At 45.7% G+C, this 22416-nt stretch overlaps 1 protein-coding gene across 1 annotated transcript in view; it reads left to right on the forward strand.

Moving 5' to 3' along the window:
- Positions 1-18921: 18921 nt before the first annotated feature.
- Positions 18922-22416, forward strand: part of LOC104163340 (brain-specific angiogenesis inhibitor 1-like) — a gene marked incomplete at its 5' end in the record, with an annotated part of 68566 nt that continues 65071 nt past the window's right edge. Inside the window, one exon of the mRNA XM_009702323.1 lies at positions 18922-19025. Coding sequence (XP_009700625.1) covers positions 18922-19025 — 104 coding nt within the window. The remainder of the gene's footprint in view (positions 19026-22416) is intronic.

Raw genomic sequence — 22416 nt, forward strand, 5'->3', positions numbered from 1 at the left:
GCACACACACACATGGTGGGGCTGCTGCTGCGCTGCTCCCCCCTCCCCTTCCTCCCATCCCTCCATCCCTACTCTGTGCCTTTGAATACGAATGCCGTTAAACGGGGAGGGGGGGAGCACCAATACCGCCGGGCGTGTTCACTCCCGTGGGCTCCCCACGCGCGAAATCTTCGCACGTGTGTTATTTCTGGGAGGAATCGTCCCGTCCCGTTCTCCTCCCCGCCGCGGCTCCGCAGCTCGCTGGTGTCCCCCCTCTATACCTCGGGGTCCTTCTCGCTACCTCATGCTTTTGGAGAAGGGGGGGGGGGGGGGGGGGGGGGAAAGCCTCATTTAGTGCTGACACAATGTTTTCAACTCAGCCCATTTGTAATAAGATGCTCTTTAGCCAAATCATTTAAGTCATTTGGAAATCATTTAGAATTCTCTTTCAGAGCAATTAGTAAAAAGCTAAAAGCCTCAAATGGTTCTTTGGCTGCACCCTGAGTCAGAGAGTGGGGTGGGTGCCAGGGCACCAAAGGCGACACCAGGGTGGGCACAAGGAGCTTCGCAGGGTCCTCTCTTCCACCTTGTGCTTTTTAATTTTTTTTTTCTCCTTTTCTTTTTTTTTTCTTTTTTAAGTAGTTCAACCCTTTTTGGACAGTTCCCAGGTTCACAGAGCAAAGCCCCCTGCCTTCGCTCCACCTAGCGCTTCTCCATCTGCCTGGCCACTGGGAGTTACTGGGCCCTTGCAATTATTTACTAATTATGCCTTGCTTGTTAAATGCTGGCTTAATTCAGCGAAAGGGGAGGGGAAAGGAAGAAAGGAAGGGTGATGGTGGTAAAGGGAGGGGGGGATCACATTTTCCAAGATGAAGGTTTGGTTTATTATTAGAAACACTAATGTATTTGGTCCACTAGTTACCATGGAAACAACATCTGCACTGAAGTGGTTTTAAAGACACAGTGTTGGTTGTGTTTGCCCGGGCCCTGTGCAGGCCCAGCCACGACAGCGTTGTGAAATGGGCTCTGGGGTGTCAGGTAGAGCCGCTCTCGGGGTCCTCCTGAGAGAGGCACCAAGCTTCTAGTCTCGGTAGAGAAGTGCTGGTTGAAGGATGCTCGAAGGTAGGACCGGGACTGGGTTCCCACTTGGAAGGGACCTGGAAGGAGCTGGTTGTGTTGATGCTGATGCTAGCATCCCTGCACCCATCTTCTTCCACGGGTGATTGTTTCCTTGTCTTCCCAGCGGGCAGGCTGTGGTCTGCGTGAAACCAAGCAGGCAGGGAGGTAGCCTGCTGGGCTAGTGCTCTCCAGGAGTGGTACCCAGCCTTCTCGAGGTGGACAGGCTGAGCCTGCAGGCCTGTGTCCTGCCGGCAGCAAAACTTTACCCTTCAGCCCAAGGTACAGCAACTTAAGAGTCTGGCTCCAGAAGTTGTGATGACCACCACGATGATTCATGGGTGAGCCTTGTCCCATGCAGGAAGGACTCGGTGCTGTTGTTGCAACAACCCAGTCCTGACAAAGTTTAAGTAGGTTGCATTCTTAGAGAAAATAAACAGTGATTTCTGCTACAGGAATACTTCTACCGAGGTGTGCAGCTGAGCTGCTGGTGAAGGTCCTCTACTGATCCTTCTTCTGGAAGTGGGCAGAGGACCAGGCAGTGTGGGAAGAGAGAAAGGAGTCTTTGGCTTGGCTAAAGCAGAAGTTTCTCTAACAGACACTTTATGTTCACACAGTCCTTGGTATTATTTAACTAAGCACCTAGGGAAAAAAATGGTTAATTTGACGTGGCCAGACACTTCTACTCCCTCCGCTCTAGGTGTTTGGAGTGTTATCTGGATAACACAGCATTGGTGTAAGCCCTTTATCATCCGTGCAAGTATTTTTGCATCTCAGAGTGGGCTTGGCTGCAGGAGGATGCACCTTCCTTCCCTCAGGCATGTTTTATTGTATCTGCAACTAACCTCTCAGCCGATCCTTTGGGGTTTAGCCCTAAAACTGCTTCCTTCATCCGTTTTCCAATTCCTCTGGCTGTTCTTTGGGTTATGTTTTCACAACTCATTTTTTCCCAGCCTGGAGTCAACTCGTGAGCACCAGGATGAGTCCTTTGGCCATTCTGGGAGGAAAGCTGGGATCTGGCTACCTCCTGAGTCCCCCCACTAAGCAAAGCCCAGAGTTTGATGATGCTGTGGAGTGTTGTTCATCCAGGTCCTCATGGGATCACCCTTGGTTTCCTGACCGAGTGTCGTTCTGAGCAAGTCCATGCTGCCTTCCTTCCCCAGAGGTGGCATCTCATCATCATTGGTGTCTGCGGTGGTGACATTTATAGTGCAGTTTTTCATGTGCCTTTGGAGCTCTCAGGACAAGAAGCTTCGTCCGCCTGTGTCATTAATATTATTTATTGCTATAAATCTCCCTTCTGGAGTCTTTGGCCCTGGCAACTTGAAATATTTGTAACCCTGGTATGGGCACAGCTTCTTTGCGGTGAAAAAGGACCATGAAAGGCTTGTGGGGGATGACTATTGCTGCCCAGGCAGCTGATTTGAACTTGCCAAGGACAGCATTTCCCTGGGCTGGGCCCTGAGAGTTACTCGTGTGCCGGGGAAAAGTAAGAGTTTTCCTCGATTTCAGTGAAGCTAAGGGCTGAAAGTGCTGTGTTTTGTATCGGTTTTGGAGGCAGACATCCCTAAACCATGATGAAGCTGTTCAGATCCGTCTCAAAACCTGGAGTTCAAATTTGATCCTTTCTCTGCGTCCAATTTCCCTTGGACCCTGCCATTTCAACTAGACAGAGGCAACCTTTTGCACTGGTTTGGCACGATTGCTGTTTGACCATCATGAAAGATTGAAACCTCTTGAATTAAGGAGCACAGACAAACTTTTTGGGGCTGTCTTTTTGTTTTGGTTTTATACGGTGCCTAGCTTGGTAGGGCAATGGTATTGACACACTCTGATGCTACACCTGCATAATAGCAGTGCTAACGGAGAATAAGGGCAAAAGGAAACTGCAGAGCCACATGTTCGAACTATATCTTTGCAAACCATGGCTGATTAAGAGTATTGTGGTGGTGTTTTTTCAGTATTTCTTGGCAGTCTTGGCAATTTTTTGGAAGTGGGAAGGAAAGAGAGCGGGAGCCTGAGGATGCGCAGGAGAGCCTTTCACTCTTTGGTTGTCTTGTTTGAATTTGACTCGTGTTGTCTGTTCTTCCTACCAGCTCATGATTTGCCTTTATAAAGTCAATCAAGCTTTAAACCTTGGTTCTTACAGCACTAAAGACCACAGTAAGATGGTACAAATAAATCTTTCCTCTCTCTCTCCCTCCTTACTAGCCTCGTCTGCAGAGACGAGAAGAATTAGGCATCTGAGCTCTGCTCTCATTTCTAGTGTCAGCGAGAGTTGAAAGGTGCTGATGGCAAGAACTTGTACCGATGCTGCGTTTGTAGTGTCTGTGCTGAACTTTTGGAACATCTTATTTCCACAGCAGTGTTTACTGACAGGCAAACCGGGGTTGTACAGCACCTGTATACTTTTGTAGGGTGTATTGTAGCGGACCAAATTACAGAGCTGACTTGGAGGCGTGCTGGCAAGGCAGGTGAGTGTAGGCAGTGAGCAGCCCTGACCTTTTGATATCCCAGGATATTGCAAGAGACTTTGTTCATTATTATCTCCAGCTTGCAGGGATGCAAGGCACCTTTTGAGGTATGCTTCCTACCCAAAGGGAGAACGGCTTCTAAGCTCCTCTCTCAACTCACAACATTCACTTTTTTTTCCCGAAAACATCCCAACGTTGCGTGTGCAGCAGAGGAGAAGAAATCCTTCTTACCCTGGGGAAATAGCGAAGCGTGGAGCGAAGACTTTCAGTGTATGTCTTGGCTGAGTAGGCTGTGGGAAGGGAATCAACATGCAGGTCTGGTGTGATCTTGCCATATCTTGAAGATCTTCTGCCTGAAAAGATTTCCTTGTGCTATGGGAGGTCTGTGTACTTCATGGAGGGTGTGCAGACACAAGGTGGGTTGGTTTAAGGTCTCAAAACTCTGTAGGGTCTTGCTTGCACAGGGAGCAGATCCAGGTTTTTCAGCAGCACGCTTTTCCCCTGGAAAAATGTTGATGTTAATGAATTAAAATATTTTGTAAGGATGTAGCGGTTCTGACAACATTTTGATAGAAAATTATAGCAGTGTTTCACTTAGATAAGACCGGAGCACTTTATTTGGAGACGAATGTTTTAACATTTATATTCTACCATCTTTTATCACGTGAGATTTGGAGTCTGGATAAGAACAAAGCCTTTTGCGTACCTCGAGAACAGCCAGTTCTCATGTTTGCAATAATTTTCAGGTTTCATTAATAATGATGCTTCTTCTCCTGCAATGTTAACCCTTTGATTCAAAAGTTGGACTTGTCTGCTGAAGGGAATTTCTCTGTTTTGCCCAGCTCAAAATCTTAAGGCATCAAACTGCTACCAGTTTGAACAAGGGTCTAGGGAAGATATTGTTAGACTGGTATATCTTGGTGTATCGGCTATGCTACAGTGAGAGTTGTTTCTGTGCCTGCAAGTGAAATTTTGACCTTGGGCTGATCACTTCATTGTTTTCTGCTTCCATTTCTCCAGCTGCAGCACCCTTGCAGGTGACATACTGAGCTGTGTGCATCCATATTTGCACAGTGCCCCAAGCCTGAAGGGTGCTACAGAAAGGACCAAGTGCTATCATTTCCCTAACAGAGCATTAGGAGCCTTTGCTTGCTCAGTTAGCAAGAGCCGTGCCAGGGCGAACATTGCTGAGCTGCGAACATTTGGGCTTTTGAGCTCCAAATCCTCTGCAAGCCTCCTGCGCTTGTGCCGTTGGCATCTCTTCCTGCAATCAGCCTATCCTCTCTGGGATGCTGCTGCATCTAGAGTGTCTCTCAGGAGCTGATTGTGCCTTGTGCTGCGGAGCCCTTGAACAGGAAATGATTCCGAAGATTTCCTGGGGATTTATGCTGTTACTGCTGGACTCTCGCTGGACAGAGAGAGGCCAAAGTGGGAGTGATGAAGGGACATTCCAGCTGGACTCCTGCTTGTCTCAGGAGAGCTTTGTGCTGAGATTGGGGAAGGTTATGATGTAAGTGCTGCTGGGGATTTCTGGGGTTTGCCCACCTTCTGCTCCACAGCAGGAGCAGCTGCTGTGTTTTCTCAGGGGTGCCTTTCCCCGAGGTCTGTGGCAGCTCGTAGGAGCGGGCTGTGATTCTGCAAATCATAAGCTCCTCTTTCCTTTGCTCAGCAGGGATGCTCTTTTCACTAAACCCGGTGTAGTTCCTCTGAGTTTCAGCAGGCATTGATAGCACAGAGAAGGTAGAGTATGAACCAGCTGGGCAGACAATTTTCCCCTCCCACTCTTTCTAATACAATTAGGAAGTAGAGAGGCTGTGTGATGCCCTTAGATGGCCAAATGGGCTAACCCACAGTCTAGCTCCCTCTTGAAAGAGTTGCATTATTTTTCAAATGTGACCTCTTTAGCAGAGGGGCTGAATTGTGGTCCTACATCGTCGCTTTGCTGGAAGTCGCCTGCTTTTAAATGTTTGCGTTATCACTAACTTGAAGTCTGTCGGTATGCATTGCAGAGTGATTTTGGGCTAAATCTCATTTGAGTTTGGAGAGGACCCGGAGTCAATGTACAGATAATTTATATTGGGTTTTTAGAGGAAGGGGCTTGCTGATAGAGCTGGTGCTGCGCTCCAGGTACGAGGGAGCAGAGGAACCTTGGGTTTGTTATTTTAGTGGGAGATGTGAATGGAGATTGCCATTGCTATAGGCTATACATAGATACCTAAGAAGGGATCCCATCAGCAAATAAGTGATTGGTGTTTGACCATATGTAGATAAGGAATCAGAGACAAGGGTGATAGGAAATCCCCTTCAGTTCTGTGTTTCTAGGAGAGACAACACTTGAATGTATTAAAAGAAGACAGGTAGCGCATAAGGTAATAATAGGAGGATTTGGCTCAGCATAATAAGCAGTCATCCAGCATCCCACCTCCTTCACGGCTGTCTGCAGATTCAGCTGTCTGTCGATCCAGCGGGTAGTTCGGTAGATATTCACAGCTGACAGCTTTCCTGCGCTGAGTTCCTGCTCCACGTTTGTGTAATTCGCTCGGGTCTCTAACTCATGACAAAACTCCAGGCAGTGGGATTGCAGCAGCGTGGGTCTGCAGCTCTTCCCCTGCCAGCTGAAGCCAGCGAGCTCTGCACAGCCCTGGCAGTGACTCTTCTGCAGGCAAATGCTGCATCACCCTGTATCTCTTCATCTGAAGGGGACGTGGGAGAGGAACACGATCAAGTGGCTGTGAGCTTAAAACCGTTGTGGGATTCAGTGCTTCAGCGTGAGTAATACCGAACCAAATTCACCCTTTGGTGTAAGGGCAAGAGCAGCACTGGCAATAACCAAGTGACCCCAGGAGCACACCAGGGCTGAGGTTAGTCCCTTGTCTTCACCTGAAATTAAAGACTCACTGTGCACGTCTGGGATGCTGCGTGTCCAGGTGTTCCTGAGAGGTTTGGTGCTTATTTTGAGCTGCAGTGCTTAATGGCTTGTTGCCATGAAGGCAGCTTAGCAAGTGTGACAGCTGCCCTATTACCCAGCCACAGCCTACCGCTCTGTTAAAGGAGGTGTGGATTTAAGCCAGGGCACCAGAGTCTTCCTGATTCCCACTTTCCCCTTTCTTAAGAGCTCGGAAAGCAGCTCTCAGACTCAGTGTGTGCAGATTTGAGCCATCGAGGGCCAGAAATGTGAAGGAAGGGGGTGAGTGGTACCTTTCTGGGATGCTCTCTTCTGTGTTCAAGCAGGATGACTGGTACAGTACGTGAGTGCGGGAGTGTGGGAGTACGTGCGTGGGTGAGGATGATGTGTCAGAGATGTTTGGTGTGATACCTCCATGCTAACGATGAGCAAAGGTGAGCCCTGTAGACAATTTGACTCTTTTCTCAAAGAGAAAAGACCGAGGAGAAAGAGGATAATAGTCTTCAAATGGGTAGAAGGTAGCTGTGGAGAGGGAGTAATCTGCTTTCTGTGTCTGCTGGGGATTGGACTCCAATTGCAGTGTGAGAGATTTAATTTAGGCACAAGGGAAAACCTTCCAGCTGCAGGGATGGTCAAGGACCAAGAACCAAACCTCTGTCAGCAAAGGTTTTCTTGAACAGGCTGGGGATGGTTTAGATGGCTTTGGGGCAGGTGAATGGGGGAGCTGAGCTGGTCAGGTCTTTTCCCACCCTCTTGCCTGTAACTCTGTGAAATAGATCCCCTTTGTGTCTACTTCTTGCTATGTAAAAGAGAGAAAAGTGGCAGAGGTGTGGCACGTTACTGGGAGGTGGAGGAGTGGGATGGACACAGATGGGCTAGGGCATGTATTTGGAAAAATCACAGTCTGTGCACAACTGGGGAGGCCACCTTGCCTGCTTTCCATATCCAGCCGTAGCTGTTGATCTATTGTTAATTTATATTTATAATGTGTTATTTGGACCACTGCATCACCTGGGAGACTTTAGCTATGGAGCATGACTTCAACCTGCTCAGCACTGCACGAGCCACAAAGCCACCCTGATCCAAAATAGGTGAAATACATCTGAAATTTCCAGCTGAAATACAAGGATGCTTGGATACAGGCGAGTGTGGGGGCACAGATAAACAGCACGAGGGCATTAGTCATCGTGATCTGCAGTTAAGTCGTGGCACATCTGCCGTTGTCAGGATTGTTTTGTAAGCATTGCACCAAGCAGGGTTTTACAGAGGAGGTTTAAAGCAAGAGCACTGGATAGCTTTCTAGTTGTATTTTGGGGAGCTTCTTCCAAGGCAGAGGATGGCGTGGGAGACATCGCAAAGGTGCTCATTTGAAAATGGTAACAAGTGGGTGATGGAGGCTGGGTTTCATGGGCTCATCGGGGTGGGAGTCAGCGCATTAGTGCTAAATGAGATTATCTTCCTTTTCAAAGCACTTCAAGGCCTAAGCACGTTGTGTTTGAAAAGTCAGTCAAACTGCTGAGCGTCGCTTGTCTTCCTTAGATCATTCTGCACCCATCTCCATCGTACTTTGGCCTGGAAAAACCCTTTCTAGGTAATTTTGGCAAGCTGCTTCACCACTGAGCCCTGTTGTGCCCTGCCTAAAGGCTAAGGTTGCTCTTGAATTCCCATGCAGTGAGACATGGAAATTAAGTCATCGTCATTTTTTTACAACAAATGTCTGCTCATTTAAACCAAAAAATTGAACCAGTTTCTGAAAGGCTTGTGTCCTTCGTACTTTTGCTATCTGTGAATAACTGAGTGGACAAATCTACTGACAAGATTTTGGCAGTAATGGCAATCTTTAAGCAAAAATGTGCAATATGCATAGACAACAAGTGTCAGACTTGTAATTATGAGTATTTGAGCTTGAAACTTCCCTCTAAATATTAGAACTGTCTAATCAGGAAACTGGGATTGTACTGTGCCTGGTAACGGCCAGTTAAAACTAAGTCTGCAGCTCGAGAGCTCACTAGCTGCCTGCCCTACTAATCAGAAGGATATACAGAATATATTCAATAAATCTGTGAAAGCAAAATGACTCTGCTCTTTTCCCATAAGCAAGACAACGCTTTCATTTTTCATGACAAATTGTTCTTTTTGCTCTTTTAAATATGGCAATCATGTCAGCCATTCCCCAGATGGGGAATATCCTACTACTGGGACCGGTTTTGATCTTGTTTATATCAACTCGATACAGTTGTAAAAACAGGGGCTGTTACAGTTTTACTTCCCAATCACTCAGCTGTGAATGAGATGGGCATTGAGGCCAGAAGCTGGTTCCTTGAGTGCTGCTTTGAGATCGGTGTTCCAAGTAGAGGCAACGAGCACCAGTGACTCTCCAGTAACCAGCTGTGTATTGCACTGGGTGGGTGGAAACACGCTGGATCCTATGGGCTCTTTAGATTGCAATGGGAATAAAAATGTTGTTATCATCATAACAGCACACCAATCATCTACTAAATATCTGAAATCCCTTCGTCTACTTTTCAGAGGCAAGCTGTAGCCAATGAGCCCTTGAAAGCCTCTGAGGACTGATAATGAGCTGGAGATGTCTTTTACTTCAAGGTTGTTGGTTCAACCCTAGTTCAGGTCAGGAGCCATTGCCAGTGCAGGGATCTTCAGTGATTGAACAGTGGGAGATGGGAACCTTTGCCTGAGTTCTACAGGAGAGGAATCACATCTGTGAGTAATAATTGAAGGGACTGAATGAAGGCAGGGTTTAAGAGATATTTTATGGATGGCTCATGTGGTCTGCAAAGAGTGTTCACGGCTTGTGCTTTGGATTAAGCTTTTTCTTAAGGAATGATCTTCAATGGGCAAGGGTGCTAGAAAGGGAAAAGGAAGGCAAATGTTTGTTCTTCGTAATGGTAAGCAGCAGGGTGATATGAACACTTTTGGCAGAAGTCTTCCTCCAGACACCATGGCTTCAGGTGTTACCCTACTCCTCAGTTGGGTCTCTCCAAAGGGCAAGATCCACAGACATGGGGAAGGCATGTGCTGACCATGCTGTGGCGAGAGCTGCCAGTCTGGCATCACTTACCAGCACGACATAGATAGAGTAAAACAAACAGCGGGCTGTTTTGGAATAATTTGGTAAAATGCTGTCGCCTGGCACAGAACCAAAACACTGCTTAAATCAGGGTAAACACAGTCTGGATTCCACCCGCATTTTCCATTCCCAGTCTGCTATGGAGTTCTTTTATTTTAACTGTGTGTAAATCTTACCACATTTTTCTACAAGGTGCTCAGCACTGCTGCTGCGAAGTTACTAGAGATGAGGGCATACTCGTGAAACCAGGGCAAGATGGATAATGCAAGAATGGGTTTGCAAATCAGTTACAGACTTTGAATTGATTAGCCTTTGTGTAGCGCACAGGAAGGGCAATCCCAAGCAGAAAGAAGCAGTAGAAAAGGCTCATTTTTAATGTGGTTAGAGCATATGTCCATACTGTAAAATAATGCTAGTAATAATGATAATATTAATAATAAATTCCACAGCAAAAGCAGCTCTAGCTTTGTCCTGTAAATGTCCCTACTGTTTAATTATTATAATGCTCCCTGGCTGTGTCTTGGCTTGTGCCAACCTGCAATGTCCAGCCATGGTCTAGGGGATGGCACGGTCCGTGAATGTTCCACTAGGCAGTATGGACAAGACCCCTCTGTTTTGAACGGTGAGTTTGCGTGAATATTATCTATGCTGTATCACTTCATCTCAGGGCAATTGAGTGGGTCCTGAATCGTTTTATTTTCTAGGACTGACATAGCTAGGTAAAGGTTTGCTGCTTACTGCAGTGCCTGTGACAGTGGTCCTGCACAATCCGATTAAAGTTCACTTCTGCCTCTGTTGTCTCAGGAGGAAACAGCGCATACCCGTACAGGAATAGGCCATTTTGGTTATTACCAGCTTTATTGTGGAAAATGGTTTTATTTTCTCTTCAACATACTTTAAAGGGAAAGGCTGGAACAGAGCAAGTCTTACCATATGCGTGAAAAGCAAAGATTTAAAAAACAGACTCCATCTGGCCGGCTCACAAACAGTTAAGCCAAAAGCTCTCTCCTTTCTTTCCTCCGTGCCTCCCCATGTTAATATTGCACAACAAAGAATGAGATTTTGGTGCTTGATGGTCCTGACGTAGCCCTAGGAACCCCCTAAGGCATTTACACGTATCAGAAATCTAAGCTGAATTAAGCTTTGGAAGAGAGATGGAGGGCAGTATTATTCTCTTCCATTTCCAGGGGTTCAAAATAGGCCCCCGAGAAGTTAAGGCCAGTGTTTGCAATCTAAAGCAGATCAACTGAGAGGACTTTGAAAGGATTGACTTAAGTGATGGAGCCACGTGTACACAGTTGACCTGTGGGCCCGCTGGGAATAAACCCCCGCTCTCCTCGCTTGCGGTCCCCTTGCTCGGCACGTTGGTTCCCAAACCGCAACTCTCAGAGGGATGCAAAGTGACTCGTGGCTACTCATCAGAGCCCCGTTAAACAGTGATTTCAGTGACTTGGCCGAGCAAAGTGCAACGGGAAAAGGACAGGGAGGGAATAAAACATAGTGTATTTTAAATAACGATAGTGAAGCTGTTTGGGAACAGCTGGCTGGGCAGGAGTATAGTGGTCCATACAGTTCATATGAGCCTGATCCAGCCCTCCTTGACATCAGGACTGGAAACTGAGGCACTGAGAGTGCGGTCTGATAGTTCAAAGAGCGACAGCAAGCTGACCGTGGCGTTGACAAGTGGCAGGTAAATAATGCGTACTGTTAACTCCTGTAATTCCCCGCCAGCCTGAAGGAAATTATCCTGACAGTTCCTATTAACGAGCGGCTGCGTGGCCACTCCTCTGCCCTGAGAGCTTCATCGAGGCTGTTTACTAAACACAGATTGCCATGTTGTATCTTCCGAGAAAACTCAATACCGAGTGAAGAGTTAGCAATTGTTAATACATAGTAGCATGTTAAGATGTCTCTCTGGGTGATTTTTTGTGTACTGTAATTACAGAGAATTGCCTGTTAGACTGACCAAATTACATAAAAGGGACCTTCAGCTCCACAAATGCGTTCCCAATAATGGGTGACTATTAGCTTTGAAATGAAAAGCCTGTAGTTATGGTAGGAAGGAAACAAAATGAGGTACTAATCCTCTGGACCTGTCTTGCAATGACATAAGCTGAGCTGGGGAGGATGTCGGGTTGTTCCAGAAAGAAGTTGTGAAAAGATCGTTTATTAATGATGTCACTAAGTGATCGTCATGCAGGGCTCTCAAAGCTCTCCTCAGAGTTTAGAAGACGGAGGAAAGAAGATTCTGGTGAGACCTTATTGTGACTTTTCAATATATAAAGTGTTATAAGAAAGGTCAATAAAGACATTTTACCTAGATTTGTTCAGGATCAAGTTAAATTTCTCCATAATAGCTTATATGGGGCTATGTTTTGGATTTGTGCTGGAAACAGTGTCGATAGCACAGCAATGTTTTAGTTATTGCTGAGCAGTGCTTACACAGCATCAAGGCCTTTTCTCCTCCTCAGACTGCCCTACCAGCGAGGCTGGGTGTGCAGAAAAAGTTAGGAGGGGAGAAAGCTGGGATAACTGACCCCAGCTGACCAAAGGGATATGCCTTACCATATGACATCATGATCAGCAATAAAACTGGGAAGGTTGGAGGTTGATAGGGGCTGCCATTGCTCGGGGACTGGCTGGGCATCAGTTGGTGGTGAGCAATTGTTTTCTTTTGCATCACTTGTATTTCTTGGGTTTTGCTTTTTCCACTTCTATTAGTTTTTCCCCTCCTTTTTTTTTTTTTTTTTAATTATTAAACTGTCTTTATCTCAACCCACAAGCTTTTGCACTTTTACCCTTCTGATTGTCGCCACCCATCCTGTTGTGAGGTGGGGGTGAGCAAGCATTTGTGTGGTTCTTAGCTGCTGGCCAGGGTTCAGTCCACAACACCAGGGCCTGTAGTGACAGGACAAGGGGTAATGGTTTTAAACTGAAAGACAGTAGATTTAAATTGGATGTAAGGAAGACATTTTTGACAGTGAGGGTTGTGAAACACTAGACCAGGTTGCCCCGAGAAGTTGTGACTACCCCGTCGTTGGAAGTGTTCTGAGTCACATTGGACAGGGCTTTGAGCAAACTGATCTAGTGAAAGATTTCACTACCTGTGTCATGGGAATTGGACTGGATCATCTTTAAAAATCCCTTCCAACCCAAACCTTCCTATGATTCTATGAAAAAATGGCTTGGTGCCTCCTCACTGGTCCTCTGCTTTGAGTTGAGTGAACTCTGTCATCCATCTGATAATGCTGACCCACGAAAAAAACTCCTTGCAGCTGTGGCCCAATCCTGCCTTCACTAAATCCCTGCTGCTGCCCATACTTTGGAGTCCACCAAAAAGAGCTTTTGTCCTGTTCTTCCTCGCTCCTTGTCTTGCATTTAGAGGAAGAAATATGTCTTCCAGGAGGTGAAAACTGAGTCTTCCCTTGAGCAGCTCTGATTTTACCCCAGGCCTCAGCAACAGGCATGCCCTGGCATGACCAGACAGCTGGACATCAGTGCTACTTTCATTGAGCACTGCGCGATAGTCAGGAGAATGGTGGGGTATGAACAGTACCTGCTCATTCAGTGAGTCTGCTCCTTGTGTGCCTCACACCTGCTCCTTCTGCAGGCAAGTCCAAGGCTTTGCTCCTCTTGGTTCTGCAGAACCCCCAGAGGTGGATGCACACATCAGTGGCACCATTGTCAGCTGAGCTGTGACAAGAGCCTGGTTCTCACCCAGGTGAATGTGTCATAGCATCACTTATTGCCAAAGACCCTAGAAGATACTGTATATTGCTGCGGATTGCTGCCCTTTAGGGTGGCTGTTGTCCTTTTTGTCCGGTGGTTGTACTGGTGTAGAGTACGTGGCTGATGCTTTACCAGAGCACTGCAGTATATATGTGTCTATACAAAGGGGCTGAGCCTGAATGAGAAACTGGGAATCTAACTGAATGGGGATTAAAAAAAAAATTCAGGATTTTCTTGGCACATGACAAAAGCACGTTCACCCCTTGGTCATTCAACCCTCCTCAGTTGTTTTCTTACACTGACATACACCCTTTTGTTTAGAAAGCTGTTCACTTCTGTGAGTACTGGTAAAAGTGTTATTTTCCAGCAATTTTAACAACTAGCTCTCTGCTTTGACAAAAGCTGTCCAGCCAGCAACAAAATCAATACAATGTGGCTTAAAAAAATTCTCAAGAATTGTGAAAATCCTTTAGGCCAGTGGCACAGTAAAATGGTTCCTGAACAATTCTTGGATTAAATCACACACACCTGGTCTGGGTCTTTGTCAGAAGAGTGGGATGAGTCTCATTGCTTTGAGCTCATGACCTGTGAGGAGAGGTGGAGGGAGTTGGACTTGCTTGGCCTTGCAAAGATGAACGTAAGGGGCAATCAAATCACAACCTACACGTCTCGGAGGGGCAATTGCAAAAATTATAAACCCAAACTCCTCTCGCTTGTGCCTGATGATTTAACAAGGGGAAGAGCCACAAACTAGCTTGAGAGGTTGATGTGTGACCTTAGGAAAAACCCTGTTACCAGGAGAGTGGTGTGTCCCTGGAATAGACACCAGAGGGATGGGAGCTGTCCATCTTTGAGTTTCCAAGACTTGTCCAGACAAAACCATGGCCAACCTCACCTGATGACAGTGGTAGTCTTGCTCCAAGCAGTAAAATGGATCAGAAAGCTATAGATGTCCCTTGCAACCAGTACTTCTGTAATTCTCTGACTTCATGAGTCTTTAATTTCGAAAGTGCAGGAAGTCAGGCTCAAGGCCATTCTGAAGAGCAAACACATTTCTAAAAACAAACAAAGCCCAGCATCCCAAATTCCAAACTCATATGCCTGTGTTTAATTTGGGAGCAAAATAAATGGTTTAATATTTCAGTGACTTTATTAGTATGACGTTGTACCTATAAAGACTTTGTTCAGCCTTTCTTGGTATCAAGGATGGAAAAAGCAGAAGGAACAGCTTGCTTGTAAGGTCTCAGGCGAACTGCATGGCATTAAGAAATACTTTGTTTTAATTGGAGCTTGTTTGACCCTGAAGCCAGAGCAGGGTAATGGAACAAGCTCCACTCGAATGAAGTCACTTTTTACAGTGTTCTGCAGAAAGCAAGAGAAGGAAAGAGAGAAATGCAGAGACTGTAAAGGGGGAGAGCTGGACAGATGCATTAAAAGCAAGAAAAGGCAGAATATGTCATGGAAAATGGCTAAAGGAAGGGAGGAAAGAAGACAAAAGACAGAAAAAAAATAGGATGAAAGGAAAAGAAGGAAATAGAAAAGAAGAAGGAAGCAAAGTGAAATTGTAAAGAAAAGGAGGAGTGTCCTTCTGCCCTGCTAGGGAGAGCGATGAGGTGGTAGGACAGCAAGCAGCCCCAGGCAGTAGCACTCGTTATTTCCATCCCGGCTGATGTCATTGATTGCTTCTCTTCTCCCTTGTCATGCTTGGTGACAGAATCGCAGGACTTGCAACTCATAACGACCTGCTCTGCTCCTGCTTGGCCCAGGCAAAGGTTTTCTTTCCAGCTCCAAATGGGCACAGCTTCATCTGTGTGTTCAGGGTGCTTCTGGATGGCACCCATCAGTGGACATGGGGAGATGTTGAGGGACAGGCTATCTGGGACCACCTGTAGTCCAAGCAGGTGGAGACCCTGTTCCTGGCCTGTCTTTTGGAGTTAACCAGTTTGCTTCTCAGCTGTGGTGCTGGTAAACACCCAGACTTCTTTCTCTCTTACCTTCAGAGTACCTTACTGTTTTTCTGTTGGTAGCATTACTACTTTTTAAACCAACCTTGCTCTTCCCCCTCATTCTCCTCCAAGGAAATTTCCCTTGCAAGGCTCAGATCCTACAGCATCCAACCACCTTCTGTCAGGGGGTTTAATTAGTCAAAAGAAATAAAACAAATGATGCTTCATTTGCCAAAGGGAAGAAGTCGGGTAGGGGGAAAGGAAGATGAGGAGGAAAGAGAAACCTTAATGAAGAAAGCAAGCAGAATCCTAAGCTACATGGGCCTAAATTTTTAGGACAATATTCCCAAAGAAGCGAGCTCCTGTTCTTATTGCAACCAGTGTTTTTTACGGTTATCCACCCTCATGATGTCAACAGAAATCCCATCAGGTCTGGAGCAACCATCCCTTCTCTGTAGGGAGAAGGAATGAGCTTCATTGGATCTCTTCAGCAAAAGTCCTTCTGGTGGACATGGGTTTTGTGAAAGTTTAGCTGAAGGATAAAGAAGGAGGTACAGATCAGGGTCTTTTTCATGGGAAGGCCTTCAGATAGACACCAGCCATTAGCCACAAGTCTAGCTTCCACTTGGCCAGTCGTGATTTGTGTAATGCCTTGTCAATGAGCAAATATCTGACCTAGGAACGGTCCAGTACATGCAATCTCTTACTTAACTGATGGAGGATCCAGGAGAGGGTTATGAGTGGTGTGGGAAAGCAGATAAAGAAGGGCAATGAAAGAACCTGAGGCTGTTGAGAGTGAAGGGATGTCAGAGAGGATGTAGAAGGGAGGGGAGTTAGGGTTACTGTGTTGGGATGTAGTCTGCTTATCTCTTAAAATCCAAACTCCATTTTTTCAGTTACTCTCAGACGGTTTAGGAATGAGTTATATGTCAGGCTTTTTTTGCTTTAATGGAGCTCCTCCCCCACTTTTATCCAGTTACCCATGAAAAGTCAGTGAAATGAGACCTACTTAAATCAAATGTCACAATCGATGCTCATCCTAGGCCACCATTTGTGCGATGTGAACTCATATTGCCGTAAGGGGCAGCAGGGAGAGAAAAAACGTTGGGAGTGAGCTTGGAGCGAACAAGCAACAAGCAATCCATGTCTCAGTAGCTTGTGCTTTGTAGTGAATTTATCACAACTGTGCATCTCTGGGGTGGGACAGGGCTGTTGCCCACCTGGATTCTGCAGGGGGGGGAAACAAAGATGGCAAAGGGAGAAGCTGTGGCTTCTTACTGGAGATTACAGCTCTCCCATAGCCTACCACAGTGCTTGACTAAATCAGAGGTCCCTTCCACATTTCAATTTATAAGGAGCAGGATACAATATTTCAGCACTCGTGGTGCCTGAAATAGGTCCAATTTCAATTTTGTTTGATGGAAGATGAATCAAAATGTTGATATTTTCACTGTAATTTCTTTATGTTTACCTAGTTCCCAGAAAACTGCTTCTAACCTTCCACAAATATTTGGCAGGAGTAAATTCTCAGGGTGGGAATACAGTCATATGAGTTCTTGTTAAAAATCGCAGTGATCCAATTCTCCATAGAAATTTAGAGGAAGAATCCACATGTGAACTGAAACATTTTCAGTGACCATTTTGGGAAACTCTAGGTGGAAGGAGATGCAGGACATTACTGAGTGGATTGGTGAGGCTCAGTGCCATGCTATTCTTGCAGTTTATGTACAATTGCTGGTAGTTAAAAGGACTGAGATACCCCTGGAAATCCAGTTCCATAATTTCAGCAAGTTGAATTAGGATCGACATCCAAACCTTTTGTACGTATCTATGGTGTGGTTTTGGAGAGTTCTAAGCCTCCTGTTTCACAGAGCAAACTCAAGGAAGCTGTTCAGGCCTGCTGGGGTAGTGATGTATCAGAGCTAACATGGTCAGTAGGGAGGGGACATTGCAGAGAGGTAGCACCACACTGCAGTGAAGTTTAGCTCCCAGTCTGTGGCTGCTCTGCGTCCAGTAAAGATCCCTCAATCAACCTATACTCCTTTGGGTATATGTGCCAGTTGGGCATTCAAGCCGTTGAATGTGTCACTAAATTTTGTCTCAGATCCCTTAAGCTCTTGTGCCAGCCTTCCCAATAGCTCCTACGGGGTTCACTTCAGCAGTATGGTGAAAGTTTTGCTCCTTATTAATTCCTCCCAATAAGATTCAAAATGTGAGAGGTGCCCTTGGTCAAAATATGCAAGTAAGGAGGATCTTCCCAAGCTCCTCAGAATTCAGAGACAATTCAGCTCAGACCTCTATGTATCAGGGTTGTTTGTCTCATCTCATCTTCCTGGTGGGCTCCGTGGTGTAAATCTGTACTGAGGGTGGTCCTTGAGTCAATGGACATGTGCTTGTTTTGCCCATGTGTAAAGCTGGCCAGACTCCATATAAGCATAACACCGAGCCTTAATGTATTTTGCTTTGCAGAAGACTCAGTAACCTGGAACAGAGCTGCAGTAGCCCCAGCTTCATGGCATCCCACTGATTGGAGGTTCAGATTGAGCAGCCTCATGCCTGCCAACAAAATGGTGTAGACAAGTCCTCAGAGGACTGCCTGTTCCATTCCCAAATTCATGCGTAATTGCATTTTTTTTTCCTATGCAAGCCCTTGCTGTGTCAGAAACCATCTCATCTCCACGGCTGTAGCAATAGGTGTTGGTACTGCGCCAATCTAATGACAACCTTGACTGTGCTCCCACACCTCTGCGTACTCCCTAATCACTTTAAATAGAGGGTTCTCATGTGTCTGCTGCACGGTGGGTCTCTGCTTCTCTGTCTTCATGCCAGCAGAGATCACTGATGTGGAAATGAGAAACATGCTGGAAAAAAAGCCTGCAGTAGAGAAAACCAAGTGGGATCCAGATCCTTACTCTAGCCTGAGAACAGGGGGAGTTTAGTGATATTAGTCTGGTGGATGTTGGCTAGTTACATAGTTAGTTAAATGATGCAGACAGCTGGACTATGAGAGGTTATAGCATGTATATTTGTTCTTGACATTGTAAGAGCTGATGTTCAGCAGATCTTTTGTGTTCAGACAGGATCCTTGCATATGAAGAAATGCCTTGTGTAGTAGTGTAAGAGTGGTGTAGTGATGGATAGTATAACTGGGTCCCTGGGGAGGATATACATCTTGTTTTTTCTTTGCTTGCTTCATCTCCTCCTTTTCCAGATGGATGTTTGTAGTTGGTGGAAGATTTTCACGTTCTTTTCATACTCCAACCTTCATCACTGGCATTCCAAAAGAGCTCATTTGTAATTGTTTTAATGTAGGCACTGTCTTCAGCTGTTGCCTCATTAATTATATTCAAAGTTTCACACTGGATATGAAGAGCCTGATCCTCCTCTTACAACCCACACCTTTTACACACCTGCCTTGCCATGGATATCAGAGTTGTTACCCAGACTTAACACTGGTGTGTGTGAGAACAGGATCAGGTCCAAAAACAGGCTGGGTCAACCAGAAATAGATCCTGGTCTTCTTTCCTTTTTATTTGTACGTGCAGTGTGATGTCAAGGTCAGGTGAGTTGAGACACAGGCAATTAGGAGGAGTGTTCTTGCCATGAAATTGGGCTGCTAGCGTTTGTTGAACATGTTTTTTTTGTTTGTTTGTTTTTTTTAATGTCTTACTTTCTCTCTTTCAGAACATGGAAAAGGTGCTGGTCCCTTCTGTCACATTAATTGTAGGCTGTGGAGTATCTTCGCTGACACTTTTGCTGTTGATTATCATTTATGTCTCTGTTTGGAGGTATGGCTTTCATTCTCTTCTCTTCTTGATGGGGAAAGTAATTGTCTCTTGATCTACATGGATCCCGGAGGTTTTGCTCTCCGGTTTTGGGTGTCTGGTGCCTGAGGAAGAACTGTTTGGTAATGAGTGGGTCCTGCAAAAAGTCATCATGGTGGCTTAGTTGGCATTGTTCTTTCCTTTTAGTGCCAGAGAAATTAGTACAGTGAAATTAGTGCCATAACCTCATGTGGTTGCATTGTTCCTTGTTCAAAAGCCATGTGCTCTTTTAGATGCCTTGGTATACCCCAGGAAGCCTTGTTCACGGAGAGGTGGACACGCACTGCCTCCTTGCAGGCAGATTACTTCAAGGTATTCCCAGCTGGGTCTTTGATAACATCAAAACATCCATGACCCATTATGAAAACATCTGGCCTGAAGAGCTAACAACACTTTTCAGGAGCTTAAGGATGATAAACAGCATGGTCTAAATAGCTCTCCAACTTCCTAGCTATGTTTTGCCTTTAGCTTCAGATGCATGTGGGATTCCTCAGAACATCCCGTTGCAGAGAGCTCCTGTATATCTATAATCAGGTCAGGTGTAACCTTAAATTGTATCAGTTATAGAGGCTGAAGTGATTTTGTAGCAAAGTTTTATTGAGCAAAAGCCCACGTTGTCCCATGCCCCTGCTAGATATGTTTTGGTGGACTGTATAAGCTGGAGGACCCGAAGTGTGCAAGGAATTCTTCCCGTATACTGCATTGAACAAAGTCTGAGTTTATACTATGAGACCCATTCCTTTCCTAAACCCATGGCAAACATACTGAGAGCTTCATGCCCCTAAGCTAAATAAAGCAAAGAAAATCAGAACCAAGTGAATGACACTAAAATTGAAATGGAGTGGCTACAGAGAATGTACTCTTTGGGTATTATTGGTGACCCTTTTGGGAGAAGGGATGAGTCTGAGGCTCTTATTTTGTCAAATGATTCTTCTTAGTGGGAAGGAAAGGGTAAATTCAGTTCAGAGTTGTGAATTGAGATAATTTTTTCTACCCTTTGATAGAGGAAAGTAACGAGAGAGTAAAAAATGAGCAAAAATGCATCTTTTTTTGTTGATACTGTGACAGTGCATAGTGGCTGGTTAATTATAGCAAGTGCTACGAGCTGAAGACTGATCATAATAACGTTTATCTAGAACTCAGGTTTTTCCGTGCCTGGGGTATCATTGGATCTGCTCAAGTCCTTGTCCTCTCCTGCTTTTCCTCAGGCTGGGCAGCACTGGGCAGCGCTGGTAGGTGACTTACTGCTGTCACTGGTGTCAGGATCAAGTGGAAAGTTAGGATAGAAGAGTAAAGAGCAAGTGTTCGAGCCTCACCCTCTCTTTCCTATCAGAAACAAGTTCAGGATTTGAAACCCAAGTTCAGACATGTGGTTGAATCAGTTTGGAGCATGCCAGAGTCATTTGGAATAACATGATGCATTTTCTTCCAGGAGTGTGCCCCTCAATATTTACTGTTATTGAGGACAGTAAAGCTAATTGCCTGCCCTGTTTAAAATACACTCTTTTTAATTTCTCATTCTAGCCTTTGCGTTATGCCTATGCCCAAAATGATCAGCATGAATGGGGGGACACGTTTATGGGAGGCTTGAATGGGCATTTCTGAGCTAGCCAAGGATGGACATGCATTTCCAAGTGATCCTGAGACCAGCTATATCTTGATTAAAGGGCTCTCTATTCTAAGTCTCTTTGTGTAAATATTTGTAAAGCATGGTCAAGTGATCTCTAGAATTTCTTTGGTGCGCTGAGTATGTTTCATTTCTTCTCTGTAGATCATGTTTTCATGTTTTCTAAACTTCACAGCATTCCCGTGGCTGAGCCCTGAGCTCTCTGTGTGTCCTTTTTATTTTAGGCATAGCTGCTGGACATGAATGTGCTGTCCTATTAATGGTCTCAGGAACATCATATTCAAGTCAACATTATCTCCTGGCTCCTGCTTTGTTTTGCCCTAGATGTTATACAGTCAGATAGACAACAGCTGGGGGAAGTGGGATCAGCAGTAGTATTCCAGCTGTTGTTGCTAAAATACAGTGGCAATACCAAAGAGGTTCTTTTTCACCGTGCAGAGGAGAAACTACTCATGCCCTGGCTGCCTGGTCTTCTGTGGAGAGCACTCGCCAGAGTTCAGCTGTTTCAGGGAGCTTTGGCTGGGAAATTTCCCATTCAGACCTCTGGACAAAGGCATCTGGAGCATGCATACATAGACTCAGCTTGAGTATGAAGCACTTCTGATGAATAAGCTCACTGAGGCTGACAATCTGGAAACTTTCCCAGAATTTTGCCAAGTTAGGGTTTGTTTATACATGGGAAGGAGAAAGAAAGGGTGGGGGAGAAAAAGGGAAAGGAACACGGTAAAGAAAAGGCATCAGAGTAAAAGGGAGGTGATCCCAGCTTTGGGCTCCACATGAGAGAGGAAATGAATTTACCCTCCACTTCCCATTCAAAATCCTCAAATAAAGGTTGCTTCTTAGTGGCACCTACTCAGCCATCGGCATGAACGGCATGAGCTTTTTGATGCAAGTGATCGCTTCAGACACGGCCAACTTGGCACAGTCTCACTGAAAACTGGACGTTGTTTCTGTTTGACGGCTGTTGGTGGCCTGTTGGTGGACTCACTCCAGTTCCCAGTAGACAGATGGCTGCAAAAACTCTGCTGCAGATGGTGTATCTCTGGCCTTATTAGCAGTCTCGACAGAGAGGTCAGTGACACAGTGGGCCACAGAAGTGGAGTGACCTTGTTACATCTCGGCAGTGGCTGTCCTGGGTCATAGCTGGAGACACGATCTGTGTGTGGGCCACGTGCTCCACCACCCATGTGGAAAAAGAGGGGGAATGGAAAGAAAAAAGTCTTCCCTTTTGAAAACTGAAGTGAAAATGGAAAACTGGGGAGAAAAGAAACTATTCAAGGGTCAGAACACATGAAATGACTTAGTACCATGTTTCTCTAATCGTTGGTTTGTACCACTGCTTTCAAGCAGCTCCTTGACACGGTGATGTTTCAGGAGCGCCCTAATGTGTTTTCCATCCCTGAACTCATTGCAGTTCAACAGCCTCTGGAGTCAGTGACCTTTCCGTAGCATGGAGATCAATGCCTGCTATTGAATATCTCTTCCGCCAGCCCATCAGCATGTGGGGCACGGCAGACCTTTTTCACTGGCGGCGGCTGGGTGAATGCTGTATCGCTGAAAGATATCAGTGTGAGCTTTTCTCGCTCTCTGCCCATCAAAGACTGAGGATTGATTTAGTGGTTGTCAATGAGCTCTCAAGGGGCTTTTAACACTTGCTTGAAATCCAGGAGCTCTGCCTTCTCTGGAGGTGCTGAGGCACTCGGTGGTCCTGGTGGGAGGTAGCAGGAA

Source organism: Cariama cristata, unplaced genomic scaffold, assembly GCF_000690535.1.
Source record: "Cariama cristata isolate BGI_N322 unplaced genomic scaffold, ASM69053v1 scaffold1066, whole genome shotgun sequence".
In the NCBI taxonomy this organism is placed as follows: domain Eukaryota; kingdom Metazoa; phylum Chordata; class Aves; order Cariamiformes; family Cariamidae; genus Cariama; species Cariama cristata.